General features: G+C 43.3%; 2 protein-coding genes across 2 annotated transcripts; both read left to right on the top strand.

The window, feature by feature from the left end:
- Positions 1 to 1300: 1300 nt before the first annotated feature.
- Positions 1301 to 7336, top strand: LOC112285335 (elongator complex protein 1). The gene is made up of 8 exons (XM_024526049.3): positions 1301 to 1666; positions 2137 to 2238; positions 2396 to 2587; positions 2739 to 4556; positions 4730 to 5313; positions 5571 to 6299; positions 6518 to 6619; positions 6912 to 7336. The coding sequence occupies exons 1-8, from the start codon at positions 1505 to 1507 to the stop codon at positions 7228 to 7230; spliced, it is 4008 nt and encodes a 1335-aa protein (XP_024381817.1). The 5' UTR covers positions 1301 to 1504; the 3' UTR covers positions 7231 to 7336.
- Positions 7337 to 13260: 5924 nt separating this feature from the next.
- On the top strand, positions 13261 to 15906 carry LOC112285598 (uncharacterized). The gene is made up of 4 exons (XM_024526544.3): positions 13261 to 14173; positions 14423 to 14559; positions 14707 to 14804; positions 14999 to 15906. Exons 1-4 carry the CDS (start codon positions 13411 to 13413, stop codon positions 15489 to 15491), a joined length of 1491 nt encoding a protein of 496 aa, XP_024382312.1. The 5' UTR covers positions 13261 to 13410; the 3' UTR covers positions 15492 to 15906.
- Positions 15907 to 22916: the final 7010 nt, after the last annotated feature.

Genomic DNA, 22916 nt, shown 5'->3' with positions numbered 1-22916 from the left:
AATACATTATTTTAAAAATTATTATACATTATTATTATTTTTCATTCCACATCCACATGAATCCTTTAAAAAAACATGTTCCTTGACACCAGGTGGATACAAATTCGCACCATCAATCACCCTTTGAATCACTAGATAGTCCACATGCGATTTTTCTAGAGGTTTCCTCCATCCAAACTGTCTAATGCTCCCAATTGTTGGTGGATTTGGCAACAAAATAAACATCAGTTCAACATAAATACCCATTTCTAGTTCCTCTCAAAAGGAAGCGATCGATCGAACGAACGAACGACATTCCCAAGGTCATTCTAAAAGTTGAGCGCAGACGACAGTCCCGAGGTGATTTCGAAAAGGAGAGAGCGGCATTGCATCTCTCACCGATCTCTGGCAACAGGACTTGGATTCCAGCATTCCAGCGGGAACCGGAATCTCGCGAGGGTGGTCTTCGATGTTGCGGTGACAAACTCGTCGATGCTGTTTAGGAAGGCCAAAAGGGGATGCAATGTGTTGCGAACGTGTTGGAGTGGATGCGCGCCACAGTCTTGTGATCGCATGCGGTCTCCGAGGCCTGCTTCTGGCGGCGCCTCTCTGGGTCGGCCAGGGTGAGCGCTTCTGCTGCTGCTGCAAGTGTGGAAACAGCGCCGCCTCTCGTAACTGTCGGTCTGTACCGAAGTCAGTCCGCTCGGCTGATCCTAGAACCAGCTATGTGGCGACGACATGAACAATTATCCTCTTACTCTTCAACGAACCCACGCCCAGACATGCACTCCTCTTCAAGGTGCCCAGGGTACGGCGAAACGACAAGACGGTAAGAGAAGCTGCAGGTAGCAGATAGCAAACTGCACGAGTGCTAGGCTTGCACCAGCTCAAGGCACAATCCTGAGCCCACAAAATTCTTAGAATCACCTCTTCCCATCATATTTCTTTCTCCTTTCCACTACAACCAAGACTGCAGCTACGATTTTATCCCATCTCTTCTTCCCCACACCCTTATTCATTTTCACGCTCCCGAACTAAACTGTTGGGTTACAACACTCCATGGACTGCTGGAGCTAGGACCATGGTGGAAAATTGAAAAGCATACGGTCGTTGGTGGTGGAAGAACTGCATGCCATGTCGGCAGGCTGTGCTGGATGGACAGGGGTCCAATGCAACTACTTCCAGTTACAGGCAACGGCGAGTGGATGAACACCAGTTCAACGTAGATACATAGAAAACAGCAAACAAGGAAAGTATACGATAGGGAAATACGGAGAGTAATACGATACATAAACTTTTTCCTGCCTATTAAGTTCAGTTTGCAGGGTTTTGACAGAGGTTTAGAGGGGAGGGGGCGTGCCTGCGCGTCCGAATTAGGTTAGGCCCAAGGATTTTACAGATTCTCGCGTGTTTGTCACGTTGTGGAGCGATGGAGCGGTAGCGAGGACGTGTTAGTGATTGTGGACTGCGAGGAGTTGGGTGGGGTTATTCAGTTGTGGGGCGGGGGGCCGAAATCGGAGAAAAGATGCGGAATTTGGTGGTGATCAATGAGGTGCATGGGGTGGTGGAGGGTGACGATGACTCCAAGCTGCAAATCGCAGCTGCGGCTGTTGATGTTGACAATGGGCTCTTCTTTGTCGTTTCGCAATCTTCCGCACTCTTATGCTACTCTCTTTCTTCCTCCAAGGTACTCGTTTCTCTCCGTTGATTCACAATATTCGCGTACTTCGGGCAATTTCTTCACCTGATTCTGGGGTCTATGAAGTGTCCGGCTGGTTGTGCATCGTCATGTCAATTCTAAGGGTTAGGCAACTGTAGAACGTCGATCGGGCGCTAGACGTGACCTCCGTTAATGCAGCTTTAAGGGTTGATCAATGTGTTCTATTGGTGTGCGTGCTCGTTGGTTGACTTCAATTTGCGCAATCCAATCTCAATTTTGGAAACTAGATCATGCTTGTGTCTCCGCGTGTGACAATCGAAAGTAATCCACTTTACTTGGAATCTGGAGAAATCGTTTATTTATTTATTTATTTATTTTTATCTTCCTATCCCTCGTAGTAGTTCCTTACGTTAGGGTAGCTTATTTAGGGTTAAAGATTTTTATGCTTCAGTTTTACTGAATCTGTCTTAAGTTTTATTCCTGTAATTTCCCAACAGGTTGAATGGATTGTCACCTTGGACGAGGAGGGTGGACCTGTGGTAGCTATGGACTGGAGGGTGGAGGTCGAATCCGTTGTTATTGGCCGTTCCAGCGGACAGGTAAGTAAGGAGCATATTTTTCTTACAACAGATAATTTCGAGATTAATCCAGGTTGCCAATTTTTAGGCCTGATGTCAACTCTTCCATTCATGTCCCTGAAATTCAACTTGTTCATATCTCGAGTTTGGCTCAGATTCTAGCTTTTTCGGAACGCAGGTTGTTGAGGTTAGTGATTCTGGTCAAGAAGTGCAAGAGGTGGGTTCCTTAAAGGGAGGACTTCTGGCTATGGCAGCTAGTCCGGATGGTGAGCTCTTGCTTCTCGCTACTGGGTTTGGTCAACTCCTGGTTATGACTCAAGACTGGGATCTTCTGTATGAAGTCACTCTTGACGAGGGCCTCGCTGCTTCAGTAAGTTTTTGTCATTTTGATCCGTTCTTTTTTCGTGCACGTCCTTTTGGATTTTGGTCTCCTCTGTAGTCATGGCAAGAAACGCGCGAGCTTTCTGGAACACCTGTTTGCTAAACGTAGGTACCGTGTTAAATTTCATGGTTGCATGTAGGGTAGCGTGCAGCTAAGCTGGCGAGGGGATGGCAAATATTTTGCCACACTTGTGACAGGGAGCGGTGCCTCCACTGATTCGAGTCCGTTGAAGATCTGGGAAAGAGACACCGGAGCCTTGTACGCATCTGGAGAGAGCATTCCCTATTTGCAAACAGCGATGTCTTGGTGTCCCTCAGGGGCTCGCATTGGCACTGCGTGTATACAACCGAACAGCACAAGCCAACCCCTCATAATGTCTTTCGAGAAGAACGGTCTCAAGCGCGACAAATTTCAGCTGGAAGGTCCTCTGGACACGCATGTAAATTATCTCAAGTGGAACAGCAATTCTGAGCTTCTGGCTATGGTGATTACTACTAAAGATTGGACTGGCGTCCAGATCTGGAGCTGCAGCAATTTCCACTGGTACTTGAAACAGGAGCTACGGTTTCCAAGCACAGATGAACTGAACGTGTTGTGGGATCCTGAGGATCCAATGACACTAGTCTGCTGGACAGCCAGTGGGACCATCCGCACTCTTAAACTTGGATGGAAATCTGCAGTTCTAGACTCGAGCATTGCTCTGGTTATTAATGGCCTTAGCTTACTCGTGTCACCCCTTTCTCTTGCCCTCATCCCTCCGCCTATGTCACTCTTTACAATTACTTTCCAGGCCCCGGTACAGGTTGTGGCATTTTTGCAAGACCATGAACGCTGCTGTTTCATAGCTGCACGGCTCTCGGATAGCACGCTGAGTGTTGTGACTTTACCTGAGCTCAATGATTGGTTAGATCTTGATGGAATCAATCACACAGCGCATTCTATCTCTGTTCTCTCCGACTTGAAACAGAGCATAAGCGAGCTCCGGCACCTTACGTGGTTAAGTTCTGGGGCGCTACTGGGCGCCCTCTCAGTTCAACCGGGGTCTGACAAGGTTGGCATTTCCGGAAACTTCTCAGGAACTCAAAATGGGGTGTTTTTCCAAACTTATCCAGGAAGTAAGGAGATACTCGTCGAAGTTGATCTTGACATGGTAGCCTACAATCCTAGTCCAATTATGTCAGACGGTGTTCAAATACAGGGAGTACAGGAAACACCTGTAAAACAGGCGGTGATTAGTATCATCAAGAACAAGGCTCCTCTGTCGGATCAGAACGGAGACGCTTTTGTCCAACTAGGGGATGGCTCGATGTTGTTGTATTCTGAATCACAAGGGGCGTCGCAGTTCGGTAAAACTGTGATTGGGAAGTTTGCGAGGCCTTGTCCATGGACGAGTGTGCTGCAATCTGAGAATGGAGAAACTCTTCTCCTTGGACTCGATCAGAAGGGGAGTTTGGAGCTTCTGGGTCGCTGTGTTCTCTGCAGAGATTGCTCAAGCTTTGTTGTTCATACAGCAGCTGATTCTCGATCTCATCTTTTGTACACCACGCAGAGAGACTCAATGCATGTTGTCAGTTTGTCTGACCTCTCGTCCCTCTCGGAGGTGCAGTCTAAGCAGGAAGTTAACATGAAACCTGAAATTTCAGATGGGAGGAAGCCAAAAGGGGTTGGTTTCCAAGAAGAGAATCTGAAAGTGCGTCCCCTGTGGGAACGAGGGGCGAGGTTGGTTACAGCGTTAGGAGGTCATGACGTGGCTGTGATAGTGCAGACCATAAGGGGTAATTTGGAGACAGTATATCCACGGGGTCTTGTGCTAGGTGCAATCGCAGAAGCCTTGAAGAAAGGCGATTTTCGTGAGGCTATGGGATTAACTCGGAGGCATCATATTAATCTGAATGTATTAGTTGATTATGGAGGTTGGCGAAACTTTTGCGTGAAAGCTTCTGAGTTTGTCAAACAGGTGAGTTTTTCATTTTCATTTTTATTTTGATTTTTTTGCTCATATCAAGTCATTATGTCAAGTTTTGACGATGATGTGTCAGTGATAAGCATCGACCACAACTTAGTTATAAGTTTCATATTTCTTTGCTCTTTTGTGTTGATTTGTTACTGGTTCTCTGTTATGGTTTGCAGGTGGGTAAGTTAAACCACATCACTGAACTAGTGTACGCTCTAAATGAGGAAAACATCGTCGAAACCACGTACAAAAACTTACTACCTCCCTTCCCAGAACCACTAAGCCCTGCGGATGCTGCAACTGAATTGATGAAGTCTCAATTCACAGCCAACAAGGTGCAGACTGTTCTGAAATCTTTGAGATTAGGTGTAGAAAAAGAGATTCCTGTTAGTCCTGGAAAAGAGCTTTGCATCCTGGCCACGCTAGCTAAGAGCCGCCCACCAGAATTGAAAGAAGCTTTGCAACGAATCAAAAGTTTGCGTGAAGCAGAGCTGCAGGGAGAAGTTGCTGTAGAGCTGGAGGCAGTCGAAGAGACGGGAGAAAAGGGGAAGGTCATACTGAGTGCTGAGGCTGCATTGAAGCATTTGCTTTGGCTATCAGACGCAGATATTGTCTTTAAAGAAGCTCTAGGATTGTACGACTTGCACCTGGCGGCAATGGTTGCTTCTCATGCGCAAAGAGATCCAAAAGAATTCATTCCTCTTTTGAAAGAGTTAGAGGAAATGCCACCACACTTAATGCAATACAGCATTGACGTAAGGTATGTATTTACTATATCTACATTGATGTAGGGCATCGTAGATCTCTTCCGCTGCTGATTTGTTGGAATGTCGATTCGAAGGAGAATTGCCAGAGCTGTTTTGCTTATGGCAGCTTATTACGTTACCTACTTTCTGTACATTGTTTAGAAGTGCAAGAGTCTATCTGTTTCAGTAGAACCACAGGATGAGTCATGATGATTGCCAGTTAACGTACATGGTCCCGTCCATTTTGAAGATTGTTCTGATTTATTTGTAGGTTGGGTCATTATGAGAGCGCTCTGCAAAACCTTGCTCAAGGAGGGGAAGCCAACTTCAATGAATGCCTACAGTTGATGATGGATCATGCTGAGCTATTTCCACTTGGATTACATATTTTTAGAGAATCTAAAAATAGGCTTCCTGTTTTGGAAGCATGGGGAGATCATCTAATGCAACAAGAAAAGTTTGAGGATGCTGCGGCTGCTTACTGCTCTTGTAACAATCTTCAAAAGGCTCTGGGTTCATATAGAGCTGGTGGCTTATGGCGAGGAGTGATGACTATCGCAGGCCGGATGAACCTTTCTCGTGAGGAATGGACCTCACTTGCAAGTGATTTGGGAGAAGAGCTGCAGGCTATGGGCATGCCAGCTGAAGCTGCTTGCGTTGCCTTAGAGTATATCCATGATGTAGATTCTGGGGTTAGATTATTGCTAGAGGCCAGGGAGTGGATGGAAGCTGTCAGAGTATCTTCGTTATATGCTCGTGAAGATCTTTTATCCTCACTCATTGAATCAGCCGCTTTGGAGTGTGCAAGTGCCCTGATTGAAGAGTTTACAGAAGGTCTTGACAAGGTGAGGAAGTATCTTTTGCGTTATCAGACCGTCAGGCAGCGGCGGCTGGCGTTAGCAGCAAAGTTGAAAGCAGAGGAAGATGGAGAATGGGTGGATGATGATACAATTTCAGAAGCAAGCAGCCACCTTAGTAGTATGAGTGCATACTCCCATGGGTACAAACTGATACCTTTCTCTTGTTCCTGAAATTTTTACTCGGGAGGTTTATGATTATTTCAAGTCATTCACGAAGTCAAAAAGTACATGATCACGATTACGAGGTTTACATTTTGCGGCGAGTCTGGTAGTATTTACTTCTGTCATTCTTGTACAAAATTGAAGTCTCTCAATTGTTTGGTGTACTAATACTTGGAGCCTACCATTTACTCTCCAGGACGGCTGCTACAAGCAGTGTCACTACAGGGTCAGGGCGAGGAAGAAAGCAAAGTGTTCGATCCCAGAAAAAGGTCAAAGGGGGCCGAATTCGAGCTGGCAGGTGGGATACTTTACAAGGACTACTGCTAAGCATTACAAATGCTATAATTGTGATATTTGTACACTGCTTTCGTGCATGGTTGATTGTATCATGCTATTATTTTCATGAGTTCTTTTCAGATGGCATATGAAATCATTGCCATTTTATCTGGTATCTGACTCCTGTTTTTTCTAAATTTAACATGTTTTGAAAGGTGGGTGTTTCTATTGTACTTCGCATTCCTTGCGACATTATTTCTTCTGTTTTGGTTCAACGAGGTTGAGAAGAGTGCTGAATGGGGCTTCTTTTGCAGTGCTGGAGAGGAAGGAGGTCTTGTTGACTACATCAGAGGCATGGCAGTAAGTCCTCGGATGCTAGATGAAGTACGGAGGTTGCTGAGTGTGCTCGTTCTTCAAGGGCATTATTCTGTTGCACATCATGTTCAATCGTCATTAGTCGCATACCAAAATGATCAGAAGGTAGCGTTAGAGACAATGGAAAAGGATGCCGCAGATGACAATTTGCAAGCGGGGAATCCACCGTCTGCAAGTACTGCAGCAGTGAGCAAATCCTCGTCCCCAGCAATATGGAGATTGGCGGTGTTGGAGCCTCCAGATGGCGTTTGTATATAATGAGGTGTTAATTGGGTTCAGTTTGATTCTTGGCTTGTTAACCATTGTAATCCACCTCAACCTTAATTTAAGCATTTCTTTTCAGCGATGCTGCATTATCAAACAATGTCTCAGCTTCCTAACTCACGATTAAGCGCTCGTTTCATTGTTATAAACATTTCCAATCAAAGTTACTTGTAAGAATCTTATTGTTGTAGCACTACAGCGCTGGTGGGCATATTAAAAGCCTTTTGTCTGAATATATCACGTGATAAATCAGGACAACGTTGCTGATGAACTGGTCAGTAATGTCTCCGATACTCATCACGCTGTTGGCTATAAACAAACACCGGGAAAGATTCTTGAAATGGTACAGGCTGGAGAAAGTAGCATCGCGTACAATTTTGCACTTTTGATAGAAGAAACAGAAGTCCATGCATGGTTAGCTGTCTTAAAATGACATAAATAATCTTCTTCCTTCATTTATATTTACAACTGAACATTGAATTGTTACCATATTTGATCAAGCTTGAACCTGGCGCATTCAGAGTGCTCAATGGCCAACAACCCATACCCACGGTCGAAAGTCACACTAACGATCAGCCGCATGGTCACTTGTTGGAGGATTCCAAGTACGTCCTGCAGTTGCTGTCGATCAGATCAATGCATATTTTTGCCCGAAACAGTTTACAATTCTGATTAACTTGATCCAAAACTGGTCGCTCTACTGGCTTGCAGCTTCTACGTGGCGATGATACTGCATCAGTCAAGCATTCCGACCTCGTCAAACCAGTGCCTCTCGTCTGCACTGATCGTATTCCAATTACTAGGATGTTCACAGGTTAGACTACTGACTGACAAAAATTCCGCAAAAATCCGCAAAAATCCACACTTTATTCTTGAGATTTCCGACATATCTCAGTAATCAAATGATAAACTATGCTGTAAACTGTAAGAACATAATACGAATTCAGAATCTGGGCTAATTGCAAAGCATCAGCATGTCGGTCAAGAGCTTTGCAAGCTGCTGTCACAGGGCACTAAACAGTCAAGAAAATAATGCGGTCTTTTGTCGCGGTGTGCCAACGCTCTTGAAGGTGACTGAAGGAAACACTTCGCCAGCACCAAGAGTGCATATACACAATGAAGAAGGTGTACATATGTTTTTCTTTTTTCGGAGAATACACATGATCCGTAAGGTGGGCAGGACTTGTGAAAATGGGCTCACTTTCACCACACACTTTGATGCCACAACTGCACTGCTCCTCCACACAGCCTCCCTCCCTTTGTCGCAAAACTGCTCCGCAATCTATGCTGCTTGTCAGCTCATCGTATTGCCACTGTAACGAACTTCTAGCTAACCTTTTGCTGCAATTATTTGTACTTCATTAATCTGTCAATGGCATGCTCTGGAATTTGGATTTGGAGCCTGGGTCGGTGATATGGATTGTGAGTTAAAAATAATTTATCCTAGTATTTCTGACTTCATGCTTTAAGCCTTGACCGCAAGTTCATCCTCCCTACGCCTTAATTCTTCGGTTCTTTTTACTGCTAGTTCAAACGAAGATAGGCGGAATGCATGAGAGACTAAACCATCGCAGCAACGTAAGCTCCGACATATTTATGACGTTTAGGCGTATATTTAAGGCATTATTGTGCATGGCAATGGAATGATTCCGATGATCTTCCACTCCAATCACGTGCCTCTTCTACATCAGGTCCTACGAAGCGTACCCATGTCGGGCATTAATTTCATTGTAGTCACTATTAAAATCAAATTGTGCAGTGATCGTCAAGCTCCAGGACCTCAGGTCCACCGCGATTCTATCACGATCCTTTTCTACATTGTTTTGCGACCTGATGATACAGCTATTGTGGTCTCACTTAATTGGGTGATTATCATTCGGCCAGCAAAGACTTGTATGAGGTGAAAAGATTTGCAGAGTGGTGGCAGATGTCTAATTGCCGCGAAAAGAACAGCAGTACTTCAATGAAAGTAATAAGTGAATGTAATGTGGCTACCACAGATGATTATCAATCGTTCATTTTAGCCTGAGGTCCAACCAAGAGACCACACCAGTAGTGCAGGATTGGGTATCCAAATGCTTCCATGACCAGAAAAGATAGCTAGGGTGACATTCGCACCCATTCTCACACATTCCGTAGTGGGAAAACATCACTTCTATTCTTTCTATTTCGGACGATCACGAACTTCTATTATTTTTTTGGGCAATTCCCCACTTATTTGAATTAATCTCTCTTGTCAAGTAACGAAAACCACTTTGAAACCATACTTGTCTTTCTCACACAACGCTTAACGTGAGGGGACCTTCTGCAGTCTATTGTGGCATAGTCCGACAATGTTACAACGTGAAGTGTGAGATTTACTACGAAAAGAACAAGTCACCCCTACACTAAACAAAATTCCGGTCGCAGGTAGTTTTACAGCAGAATGAACATTAGATAACGGGTCACAGTGGTTATGACCACTCCCATGTCAAAGAATCGGATGCAACTTACCGCAAAAAAAAAGGTATCAAATAAAATAAAATAAAATAACGCAAAAGGACACAAAACACAACCGGAGCTTGTGCCTCACATGGGCGGACATTCCTACTCATATCACACCAGCGCTGTCGCCCACTAACCGCATTGATGCGACGCTGTAGACTGGTCTCAAGAATGTGCAAATCGTTGCGAGACGCACAGATCGCGGATGACAAAAGCCTATCGATTCCAAAACCACATGTAAGAAAGGAGACCGGCTTAGGGAGGGGATTCTTCGAGGCCGACGTCCTAGTGCCGACACGCGCATATAGAATATCCCATCGCATCTTCTGTGCCTCCGAAGCTGCGAAAGCTTCATCGACACACGAAATCCACCAAAGGTCGCAGTTGCAGAATTTTCGTCGCCTTCACAGTCTTCGAAACGGCGACGACGACGCTGCGAAAACAATCCAGCGCCGCTTCTCGTTTTCTTATTCTATTCTCTTGTGGTTTTGAAAAACTTTTAGGGCTTCCCGATACTTTTCAAATTTTTAAAATGTTTTTTCAGGGTTTTCGATACTTTTTTAGGGTTTAGGAATTGTTTTTTGGGGTTACAGCGTTGTGTGTAAATCTGAGTATATTGATCCCACAGTATGTTTTGATTTTTGATTTGATTTGATTTTATTATTATTTTGATGAAAGATTGGCTTACTAGTTGTTGTGTTTTAGATTGTGTTTTTTAAGGATTGTTTAAATTGTGGATTGGAAAAGCAACAAGTAGTGGTGATTTATTAATAGAATCAAAGTATTGTGGTTATGAATAAAAATAAAAATAAACACATGCAAATCTCCACAGCAAATCTAGAGAAAGTGCTTTTAAAATATTTCACAAAATGATTTGTAACAAATATCAAAATAAATTCAAAGTATTAGAGGACCTTATTACACAAAATGAAACTAACATAAATAATAGAAGGCTTTCTTTGATTCTTCACTTTTGGTTTCATGTGTAGCAACTAATAATTCTACATTTTTTACGATCATCACTTTAAGTGAGCTGTGGTTAAATCTTGACAAGCATTGAGTTCTTTTCAAAAGTTGTTAGAAGCTTAATTGAGGAGAAATAAAAAAAACATCAGTAATAATACTTGCATTATTATTTTTGGCATGTTGTAGTTGTGAGAATCAATAAAAATAAAAATAAAAATAACCAACATTTACATATAAATATGTTAAAAAAATTCTTGAGTCACACTTTACAATAGTATGGTTACAAAGAATATACATTCACATACGTACATGCAGAAAACGATACATACGAGCATGTACGAAATTAAAGTTAAAAGAAAAAGAAAAAGTAAAACTATACAAAGAAAGGCAAAAAACCGAGAGAAGGCAGTCGATCTGAGCAACAGTGTGGGATAAGTGGGTGCTCCTTAGGGCGCCACGTCGTTGCCTTTAAAGGTACTTTCTCCTGCCTTTCCCTTTTTTATTTGGCCCGCAATTTTTTTTCCCCCCTCTCGGTGTGCCTGTTGTCATTATAATCCTTTCACTTGTGCTGCCAAACAAACAGCCCATCTCTGTCACTGATTGAATCCCCACTAGAGGGAGAGTACAGTTTGCGGTCCCTAACAGCCCTGGTGATGAACCCTATCCACAACATGTGGGGCAGATGTATAAAAATATAAAACCAATATACAAATTTTTAAAGTATTATAGTTTCCCAATCAGAGAGGGATATATTACAAGAACAAGGGTCTGATTAATAAACTATCACACCAATTAAAATATAAAACTCCCAAAATATAAAATCTCATTACATTCTAGGCTTTACATGTTCATCATCCACCAAGGAAAATACAAAATATTGGATCTTAATTTTTAGGCAAAGTCTACAACGCCCAAATGTTTCCATTCATTGAAGATCTTGCCATTATTTTTGTGAGGGGTGTTGAAACAAAAATAAAATAAAGTAGAGTAAAAACCCAATGAATCAAACGATCTTTTGCAACAAACAATGGGATCTATTAAATGCGCATGTTCATTCATTTGCATTCCACATTATTGGAGTTTGGAGTGGAGTTGCCTTTCTCAAGTCCCTATTTTAGATATTTTTATAAAATCTTTTTGAGTGTCGTCTTCAAAAAAATTTGAGTTTGTGTGGAACTTTACATAGTCTATCATGAAGGCTAAGGTGCAACTAATTGATTTGTGGTGTACAATAGGGGTACAAAAATAGTCCTAAATAGTATAGGTAGCTTTATTTTAGATCAACCTACAATACATTTTGGAATATTCATACACCATCATGTAGCAATGTTGTTGTTGTTGTTGTTGTTGTTGTTGTTTTTTTTTTTTTTTAAATTTTTTATTCAACATAAATCCATTGGAAAAAATAAATAGTTGTAAAATTAAAAATAAACAAATCATTATGTAGTTATTTATTCATGTAATTACTACAATATGTTAGAAGTATGGTTTGTTTTTTTGTTTGATAAATGTTTTTGTTTTGCAATGAAGTTTATCCTTTACCATGTGATTATTTTTCTAAACTTATGCTTGTGGAAGAACAATAATAAATCAGGAGATATGTCAAGTATAAAGTGATACTAAATGCCCCATTTATCTTCAATTTTGCAGCATTTTAAAGCATGAATAGATTGTATGCAATTCCTTACATTATGCTATTCACTGTTTAAAACACTCAAATTTAAATAGAATAAATCCAGTGCATCATTGTAAAAAAGATGTTACTCATAAGAACAAAAACTACCTAATTGTGCTATATTCCTTATCATTTACATTTTACATATTTTTTTTAAAGGATAAGAAAAAACACCCCTTGGGATACTCAACAATAATTCTTGTACAATATGGGAGCCTTCTAGTATGGCTAGATATTTGAATAAGGTATATACTACATCTTATGCGGTCGGATACAGTCCTATGTTATATCCTTTGCTGATCTATTGAACCAACTTTTGATCACTCATCCAAGGTTTTGCAAATGTTGTTAGATAGCAAGGTTCATAATGAGGGTTTCCAACAAACTAGAAGTAATATCTTCCTCCAACGAACACAGGAAAATTTAAACGCCCGTAACTGCTTGTGGACTTCATGCAGTGATGGTTTCCTCGGAATTCGAAGGTCGTTTTATTCGGGGCAATGCCTCTGTGTTGGGCAGAAATTCTGAATCATCAAATGGTTTTTCGGCGTCGTGGAAGTATAGGCTGGTGACCGGACGCCTTGAAATGACCTTTGTTTTATAAGTTTGGCAAGCTCGTGTGCGCACATTTGTAGAACTTTGGAAGCTGTAGAGGTTCTCAAATTTATGGAAGCTGAGGAGGCTATGTTTCCTCCTCCGCGAGCGATTAGTTTTCCACTTCGTCTGTCCGTTTTTTGGGGGAAGTGCAGCGGATTTAACGATCTGTTAGCAATTTCATGTCTACAATTTGTCGCTCTGTTGTCTTGCTTTGCTAAATTTGGGGTTTTTAGTTCCAAAGATAGGTTTGGGCACACTAGTTAAGTCCCTTTGCTTCGCGGAGTGATCGTTCAACCCTGGATTGCGAGAAACAATGTGTGTGTGTGTTTAGTTTACGGGAATGATCCGCTTGTTTAGCCACATCGTATGACAAAATCGGCTGGTGCGAGTTCCCCAATTCGTAGAAATCCCATTCGCGTGATCGTTCTTTTATCGCTGTATTTATCGGAAGTATGGAGCACCGCTCAATTCTCTCAGACGACCAAGCAGGCATTCGCTCTTCCTCGCAAAGTTTCGGAAGCAGCTCAAATCTGCGCAATCATGGTGGAACCAACAGATCAATCGGATCTTTGGACACTAACTTTTCAGCAACCCCTCCTAAATCACGACGCACCCTTCGACAGACGCACAGCGCGCTCATTGGAGACCGGAGGGCTTATCCTCTACCTGATCCAAGGCAATTCGAGCTGCCCGGCGTTTCTGGCTCGTGGGATCCTACCAACGATATTCTCTACCCAATGCAGACTTTGATGCGCTTCTCCGAGAGAGAACGAGCGACGTCGCGAGACACCGTAGATGCAGTTTATAGTCCCCCTATGCAACGCCCCCTGGCAGTTATAGCGCAACACACCAGCATTCACGTGACTGACAAGCAACCAAACCCATCGCCATCACGATCATCGCCTGCCGGCAAATGTGTTTCCAAAATTTCTGTTGGCGATTCCGGTGAAGACAAGGTGACAGAATTCCTGCAAGAGCAGAAGCAGGACATTGACGCGAGGAAGACGACAGAGCTGGAGGTTCCGTCGGTGGGCACAGAGGTGCATGATACCGATTCGACCATTCAACCATCGAATTCGAAAGCGGTGGTGGTAGTGTATGATGGGGATAAGAAATTCTCGATTGCAGCTTTGGACATTGCAATCAGTGGCTATGCGACGTCTGAGGGCGACGCTATTGTCGTGGTGGCGTTCGTGGAACATATCTTGAGCCCAAGTGAGTTGTAGTGTGTTTTGTTTGTGTGAGGACCTCTGTGAAAGCAAAGGGCTTACGTAAAGTAGAAACGGCTTCTCGATTAGACTCAGCCAGCAATAGCACAATTGAAAATAGAATAAAAATCAGAACCAATTGGACCAGGGAGGGTGATGCAGAAGGTGCTTAGGATTCTGCGAATGGTAATTTTAAGGGAGGCAGATCATTCATTTTTTTTTTTTTTTTTTTTTTTTTTTTTTCTCTCTCTTGCAGTGGGTATGAAGATGGCAGCAGATACCCAGCAGTTCGGTGGCGTCAATGATGCGATCCTGAGCCAAACAATCTTCCAGAAAAGAGCGGAAATCGAGAGCAAGCTGAGAGACACTTCTCGCTATTGCCTAACGAAGAAGGTAGGAACTTGCACATTCATTCACGTCCCTGATTTCTATCAAGGGTTGATGCTTTTGCTGCAGAAATAGGTCCTCTGTGTTGCTCTCAGGAGGCTAAGCATTTCCAACGACCTCGTGTTTCTAAATGTGCCGATGTGGGAGCTGCAGATACGATTGGATGTGAAAGTGCTCCTTGGATTCAATGCTAAAGCGCTGGTTGTGAAGGAAATTTTAGCTTGTCAAGCCACATGCGTTATTTTTGACAAGTATGCTTTCCTTCACCTTCTTCCCATCCACAATGTCCTTGAGCTGAAACTCAAAACCCCTAGCACATACATTTCCACAACATGGATCATTTTCTTGTCCACAGCTTAACTGGTTTGTTGCGAAACCACCCAAGTCACCACAGGCGGCGTTTTCCATGAAGTAGCCTGAAATTCGGTAACACCTTGTCTTGTAGAAATGCAATGAAGCACCGGAATTATTACAAGGAGCACCTCACCTGTCAAGTTCTCAGGCTCCGCAGCGACGGTCGCAGGGTGGAGACCATTTCGCTGTTTGGCCAAGGGCTTGAGAAAACGGCTTCGATCACCTCGCACTGTTCCGACTCCTCCTCCGACTCCTCCATGAACTCCGAGCTGACCAGCTCTCCTTCACTGTGGTCGAAGATGAATCTCTTCGGCTCCAAGCGCAGCACCGTGCCGCTCCACCAAAGCACCATCAGCCACGGCTCCATCGTGAGCAGCAGCTCAAGAACCAGCTCCAACTTGGGATCCCCTCGACTCGTGCAGGAAGACGATGGAACTGTCGGTGAAGTGTTGGAAGAAAGCTACTCCTTCGACAGCCCCAAGCCAAACCCAGCTGAGACTTACGTGTATGTGGCCGCAGGATTGGAGAACTACAATCCTCACACAAGAAGTGGAGGAACTCTTCCAACGGCTTTGGCTGCATAGCCACCGTGAAGTCGACCCCATCACTTCAGGATCTGATCAGCAACGTGAGTGAGATCAGCTCTGTTGCGGTGCAGCTCACACAGTCGAGAACGCCCAGACTGTTTATGTCATTCGGAGCTTGTTATGCTCTAATTTCATCTTCTGAATGGTATTTGCATTCCAATTTAACTGTACTTAATTAATTAACCCAGCAGAAGTAGGAGTCGAGACACACACTGACGCATCCTGAGAAAGGTGAAGTAGCTGTGTTTTTGTTAGTTTCTTCTCGAGCTTGGTGGTGTTCTGATGAGGAGGCAATTGCTTGCTGATAGTGGAGTAGTTATTATGTGTGCACATTTGTGCTGCTAACAGGGGCTGGATGCTGAGATTCCATCACAGGAATCATGGAAAAAAACGGCATTGTGATTTTGTGTAACTTGAGCTTTTCTGTTCTGTTCGACACTGAAATGCTGCTGATTGTTTATTGATTTGGCTGCTACCTAGCTTGGAAAGATTATTTCAGTTGCCTATTTTCCATAATTTCTGCTTTTGGTTTCTGATTCCAAACGATGTTAATTATTATTATTATTGTTATTATTATTATTATTATTATTATTCATTTGGTCATAGCAACATGAATCATTGTTGAATTCATTTGGAAATTTACAGAAATTTGGTTTAAAGAAATATTGGCATGACGTTGCTGTTATTGTAATGAGCATGAATAGAGTATGGGAAATACAAGTTTTAGACAAATTTGTTGCAAGTTAGCAACACGCCGATCAATGCCTCCTCCCCCTTTCTTATTCATTTTATATTATTAATTTTCTGATTGGTGTGCATTTGAACTCCGGGAATAGTTCTTTTTACCCAATGTCATGGTATAACGTCCAATGGATTAAAGTTCAAGTGATCACATCTCACTCTTTTGGATTAGGGAACAATTGAAAAGATTTGGACATATTATTGTAAAAAATTGTGGTTTCGAATTTTCAAACCTTTATCATTTGTAGCTATTAATTTTTTTATGTTTTAGTTAATGTTTAATTTTTGATTTTGAGTTTCATGACGTGGTTTCAAATGGACACCTTCTCAAAAAAAGAAAATGGAGTATACATTTTTCTTATTCTTGTAGAAGTTGCATTATCTAGTGAATGTTTATATGCACCTTGTATCCTAATAATAGATTGTTCTCAAAGTTAATTCTCTAATTCATACTTTTTCTTTCATATTTCGAAATGAAGGAATAATCCACTAAGAAATGATTTAGTTAAGAACATTCTTTGAAGGAAATCTCAATCCCAATCCTTCTTAACATGAATGCATGTAGAATGGATATTTGGACAGATTTTACTGTAACATTGATTATATTGAAATCTTGTATCTTTAGTATTATGTAAATATCAATTCTTGCATATTAGTTATTTAGTATTAGTTCCAAATTTGTCTTTGTTACATCATGTGTTTCACAACAATATTTTATATATAATTTAAATTTCATATATATATATATATATATATATATATATGAAATTTATAGAAAACTTTAAAATCATTATATACCTTTGTAATATTTATAACATTTTTTTCTTTAATTGAAAAAATAAAAAATATTATTCTTAAATATATTTTTTCTAATATTATATATATAAGGAAATATATTATCATTCAATATTTTATACCTATTCTATATATACCTCTTTTGCAACTCCATTCTCCTCCTGTTACCAACAAGACATTCTCTTCTGTTTTGTGCAGCACAAAAAAGAATAAAAAAAATGAAAAAACAGTGACACTTATGCAACAGCAACATCAACAACATGGGAAAAGCCATAACTGAGTTGGAGAAATGCAAACCGTGCATTACAAGGCTTTTGATGACGATGAGACAAACACACAATAACCATGTTGACACGTCGCCATCGACAGCCGCAGTCCACTGCTCATGTCTTCACACGCACTCTTAATCAGTCCAAAGCTGCAATAATGCATCACTTTACACTCGCAGACACTGTTTCTGAGAGATCCAACATGACCCATGTCGTAGATCTAGAGTGGACAATGGTGATGAAGAAGCACAGTAAGATTGTGAATGGTTTCGGATCAGTCGCTGGTTCTTCATAATGCATTCAAGCGCGTCGTGAGGTGTCAATCAGTGTGTAGTGTCTCAGTGGATTTCACGTCGATGTCAACGTTGTCGAGTGTGTTTTACCCGGATAATTGTAGGCGTGTCTGTATCCAAGCCCCGGTGTTATGCTACCTGTCTGAACAAGCTCCCTTTCCCAGGTAACGTTCGATGATCGAACTGTAAGCTTCGTGATGCAACACGAGACGATCACAATCAGGAGAAGGTGGATTCGTCAGTTTAACCCGTAGAGTGGGATGTGATGAAAGCACCACTGGTGCAATAATGTATTGATGAATGTTAATTGATACAACAAAGGACGATCTCAGGTCTACTCAGAATAAATGAATGAATAAATGAAACTATTCTCAACAATACGAAGCTATCGGTTAGTCTAATGCACACGCATGCCTGATCACTCGTCAGGCGATCGGTCCGATGAGAAGGGAATAAGAGAAAGAGGCTTAAAGTCCGAGGTATACTTCAGCGGCGCACTAGGGTAGGGAAATTTCGTGAGCGGCACCCAAGTGTGACCTTGAATGAATTTATTAGCTTGATACCTGTTTGCTTCTTTGAGAGTTTTGATTTGCTTCAACCAGGGAACCCCGGAGTTCGGAAGGGCGCCGGGGCCTTTGCTCTCGAACTCGGCGAAGAAGGAGGTCTCCAAGCGGTAATCGGAAGCGTTCCACGGCATCCAGCCCTTGGGATCGACGTGGGCCCGGATTTTGGAGCGCAGCAGCACAGTGGTGAAGTATTCCTTCCATGGTCGGCCGAGGAATGTCTTGTATGTTTTGTAACTTTTGGGGAGTTCAGATGTTGCATCGAATGTGCAACTCTGGAATGAGTTGCATTGAATGTGCAACTCTGGAATGTGCAACTCAGAACCTCTGTCCATCTTGCCCTGCGCTGTGTACACGTTGGTTTGGCCCTCCATTGTGGACTTCTTGGCGGTGATGCGGCAGTTCTGGATCGCCGCGGCAGCGTTGCCGAAGATGAAGTCGATGGTGCCAAGGACTGTGCAGTCTCGGTAAAACTGGCGGTGGTTGTGAACGTAGAGGGTGTCCGGATAGCCATCGAAGGTGCATTGATAGAAGGCGGCCTGGTCGGCGCTCACTCGCATCGCGACGGCTTGACGGCCTTTAGATCCTGCTGTGTTGCAGACTTGGATACCTTTGGCCAAAATCCCCTGGCCTTCAACGACTGCAACACATACAATCCATGTCGAGGCATTAGTTCAATTGACTCTTCCAGACATAGTGCCGCAGTCACATGGGGATGATTTGGAAGAATGCTTACTCAATGTCGCGGACTTATAAGCCGTCACCCCTGAGGCAACAATCAGGCGGCCAGTGATGATGGTTTGCGTGGCGCCGTCGCCGAGAAACATGATATTAAAGTGGCTAGTCTTGAGGATGACCTGCTCATTGTAAGTGCCAGCCTTGATGTACATCACGTAGAGCGTCTCGCTTTTGGTCGGAGCTTTGTTCACCGCTTCTGTGATTGTCTTGAAGTCTCCGGAGCCGTTCCACGCAACTGTGACTTTGTAATGCCGTTTGCAGGCTTGGTTTGGAGCAGGTGGCGCCGTTGGTCCGTGCAAAGCCGTTAGGGGAAATCTTCAACAGTATCCTCCTCGGTAAGCAACGAGTCTTCGGTAAGCAGCCGACGGCGATGAAGATTGAATTGGGTGAGGTCCAAGCCAGAGGATTTAGCCCATGCGAGGAAGTCATTACCAAATGAAGCGTACGCATTAACAAACGACAGGGCGACGCTGAAAAGCTGCTTGGCCCTCTCCGTGGATAATTGAACGGAAGTGCTAATAGGCCCTCCGACCTCCTCCAACGCATCCATGCACGTCGTGTGGAACTCCATAGCTGCCGTCACGCGCGTTTTGATTTCGTCAAACGATGCAGCATCGACAGTTTTCAATTCCTCTAGGACAGCTTCGAGCACCGCCAACGCAGAGTTCAACGTATCCTCACAGACCTCCACAGCAGGCGCATTTTCAGGCGTTTCGGAGTTCTTGACACTCAAGCGCGTCTCCTCTATGCCGCTGGAGGCAGCAGCCACCGTGGTCGAGGTGTAAATCTTCGCGTCTGAGTGGGTGGAGTTTTTCAGTGTGTCGCTACAGGAGTCTGGATGTTGAGTGGCAGCGCACGCTGCCGTAACAGAGGAAGGTTGTGGGGCGGACTGGTGAATGGAGCCATCGTTGCTCGTCGTAGCATGGAGCACACACAATGCCGACCAGGACTAGAGCTAAGAGAGCACTAACATATTTGCGTCCTCTTGAAGTTCTCGAGAAATGCGCAGATTCCCCAACATACAACGCTGTCTCGTCCTCCCTGCTGTTCCACACCATCTTCGACACTGCTTTCAGGGTCCTTCGTGTCCCTGTCCCTCGTCTCTATGCAGTTTTCGCTCGTGCGCTTCAAAATCTAATGATGCCAACATTAACATGCAGAAGTATACGAGATGGGCAGAAACTCTTGTATAAACCTAATGTAAGTAGAAATGAACCCTTAAGTAGGATGCAATGGCTCACTTATCTTTTTAACACAACTCATTCACTCTTTTCGGAATTCAAAGGAAGGATCGTTACAGTGCGGCCGCATAGGACTCAGCCAAGAAGAGACTACACACACGAAGATTCAAGCCCTCACGCAGTAATCCACGGACATCTTTCTAACCATGCATCTGTTTGAAAAACCTTTGCAGAATGGCCAAGCATTCAAGCAATCCCAGTATTTCGAGACACACCTGCAATGCGTGGCAGCTTGCGACGACGATGGCGCAGGCAACGAACAACGCCTGCAGATACACCCACTAACCTTTCAGCAATAGGCAAACATGCAGCCTGTGCACAATTCTCCACTCATGGGTCCCTTCACGACCGTCTTCATACATGCAACTTCGACCAAGCGTGGACCTAACACTCCAACAACATTACTCGGTGCATACCTGCAACGCGGCCGGTTTACACGCACCATGCACCAGTGTTGCTAATCCAGCACCCCAAGCCCTCCGCCCAACCAATCGGGTGGGATTAGCACTACAAGCATCAACAACTCTCTACCACCTGGTGGTAATTTGGCAACAGTGGCGCTGGAGTTTGATGTGCTTCGTCCCGCGCGGTAGGCAGCCGGATACAGCGACGACTCATGTGTGTCTGTGCAATTAATTTCGGAGGAGAATCGCCGGGGCTACAGTGGAGCACTGTGACTAGGGGCTTCCGATGCGGAGCCTAAGTCTAAGTCTGATCCTGGTGCTCTAAGGTCTCACCTGCTCCCTCCCGCTTGCCTCAAAGCAGACCCTCTCTGCAGCCAGTGCTGAAATGCTACGTCATAAAGTCGCTCAGAGATGAGCGCCGCTGAGCTAGTGTCCAGCTTGATTCACACAATGGCATCAGTGGTGGATATAGTATCAACTAAACCACCCTCGCGCATCATCACCCACTGTAAATCTAGACATTCCCTCCAAGGTACAGGAATCGCCGGCAGGTATCACTCTAGCGTTCCGTAGCGAAAAAGTACACCCTAGCAGATTCCACGCCTTCAAACTGTCAATCGATGGTGGACAATCTCCCATCGACAACACGCGCAATCTCATCGCTATGAACGCGACCAACCTGCAGTCAAAGACAAACCAGATCATCGTTAATCCAAGTTACTCTTCGACGTCCATTTCTCGGTGATAGAAATGAGAAGTTTCACTGCTCCAACAATTATATACAACCGACCTTGAAATTGGAAAAGTGTCCGCATCAATCCTCGGAACAATAATATTTCGATACCATGCTCACAGAATATCGACACACAAGAAAAAGAAAATCGAAACCGAAATCACACTAGTTTTAGCTCACGTTACCCAGAATGTGGCATAACCACCGTCGAAGTGCAGCGGTTGAAGTGCCAGGTTGGGAGCATTTCTATCAGTTCCGTCGCTGAATGTGGTCATCGTCGATTAAAGAGAAAAACAAGGCTGCAACATCTGTTGGCGGTGAGGGAGTAATGAATCTGCGACAAAATGGTGTGTTGAATATGCTGTTAGAAACCCATCATTTACTGGTGTTTTTATTCACTGGATAAACTGTCAACTAACCTTCGATTCAACCCATGAAGGTGCTGTTTGGACAATCAGTACCAACACATGTGCCCGGAATTTACCCTCTGGCTGCCCCCCGATCAGCAACCATGTTTTGATTGAATATAATATTCTGGAATTTCTGAATTAGTCTCTTTTTCTTAGCAGTGCTCTTCCTATGCTTTTCTCCAGTCTAGTCGGTGTATATATGGATATGGGCGCGCTTATTGCCACATACGTTTTGACTCATGCCACATACAGTTCGACTGCTCCCACATCCTCTTGGCTGTGATTGGTCAATAACAATCTCAACCCTCCCAAACTAGTGTGACGTCACTAGCGTCTGCTTTGCATAATGCCCTGATGTATACCGCTCTGAGATGATCTCCAAATGTCTCTCGTTTCGCTGTCTACTTGGCAGTCGCCAATGGACAATTTTTCAAGTTTGATCTATGCCCAACTTGTTTGCAAGTGCAACATGTGCATTTCTTTTTCCTTTGTTTTCATGCCAACTCCACTTACTTGAATCCGGAGGGATAAAGTTGCAAGGATGTGTCTTTTTGATATGGTATCCTTTTTCTACATTCAACCTCTTACCAAACTTTAGGTACTTGTTGAGATAGTGCCTTGATCTCCTTCACTATTGCCATTTGTTGATGGTTGGACAAAGCAGTAAGGCCATCGGCTACTTGATCAAACAAAATGTATAGACTATTGCCTAGTTGTTGTGTTCCTTGCAGCCTCAGAACATGCAGCTTTGTAAGAACATGCAGCTTTGTAAGATACTAGTATAGGTGGATGTCATCTAGTTGCATTTTTTGCTTGTTAGCAAGCAATGCACGAAGTTTGTGCAAGCAAGGCAAATTTCACATGTTGGTGAAATCTTCCAAACATATATAGTTGTCTTTATTAAGCAATTGCCTAGCAATGACGGATCTTGCATGGATGATGATGGATCTTGCACAAAGAAAAATGTGACACTTTTTGATTCAACTCTTTAAAAGTTGAAGAAAATGAGAGGTCTTCATCTATTCTTATTGCCACTATACATTGTGTTCAACTAGGCAATTGTAAACAAAGAGATGAAGCTTCTTGCAACACAAAAGAAAATTATTTATACTTGTCAACATGTATTGCTTCAAAATGTGGTGTGCACTCTTTGCACAAGATATCACTTTGTTGCCAAATAGCAAATGTAGTCAATCCATGTACATCCATATATTTCTTTGAATGGATCAATTTAC

This window comes from Physcomitrium patens, chromosome 8, assembly GCF_059467195.1.
Source record: "Physcomitrium patens ecotype Gransden chromosome 8, ASM5946719v1, whole genome shotgun sequence".
Lineage (NCBI taxonomy): Eukaryota > Viridiplantae > Streptophyta > Bryopsida > Funariales > Funariaceae > Physcomitrium > Physcomitrium patens.
This window is presented reverse-complemented; position numbering and strand designations above follow the sequence as displayed.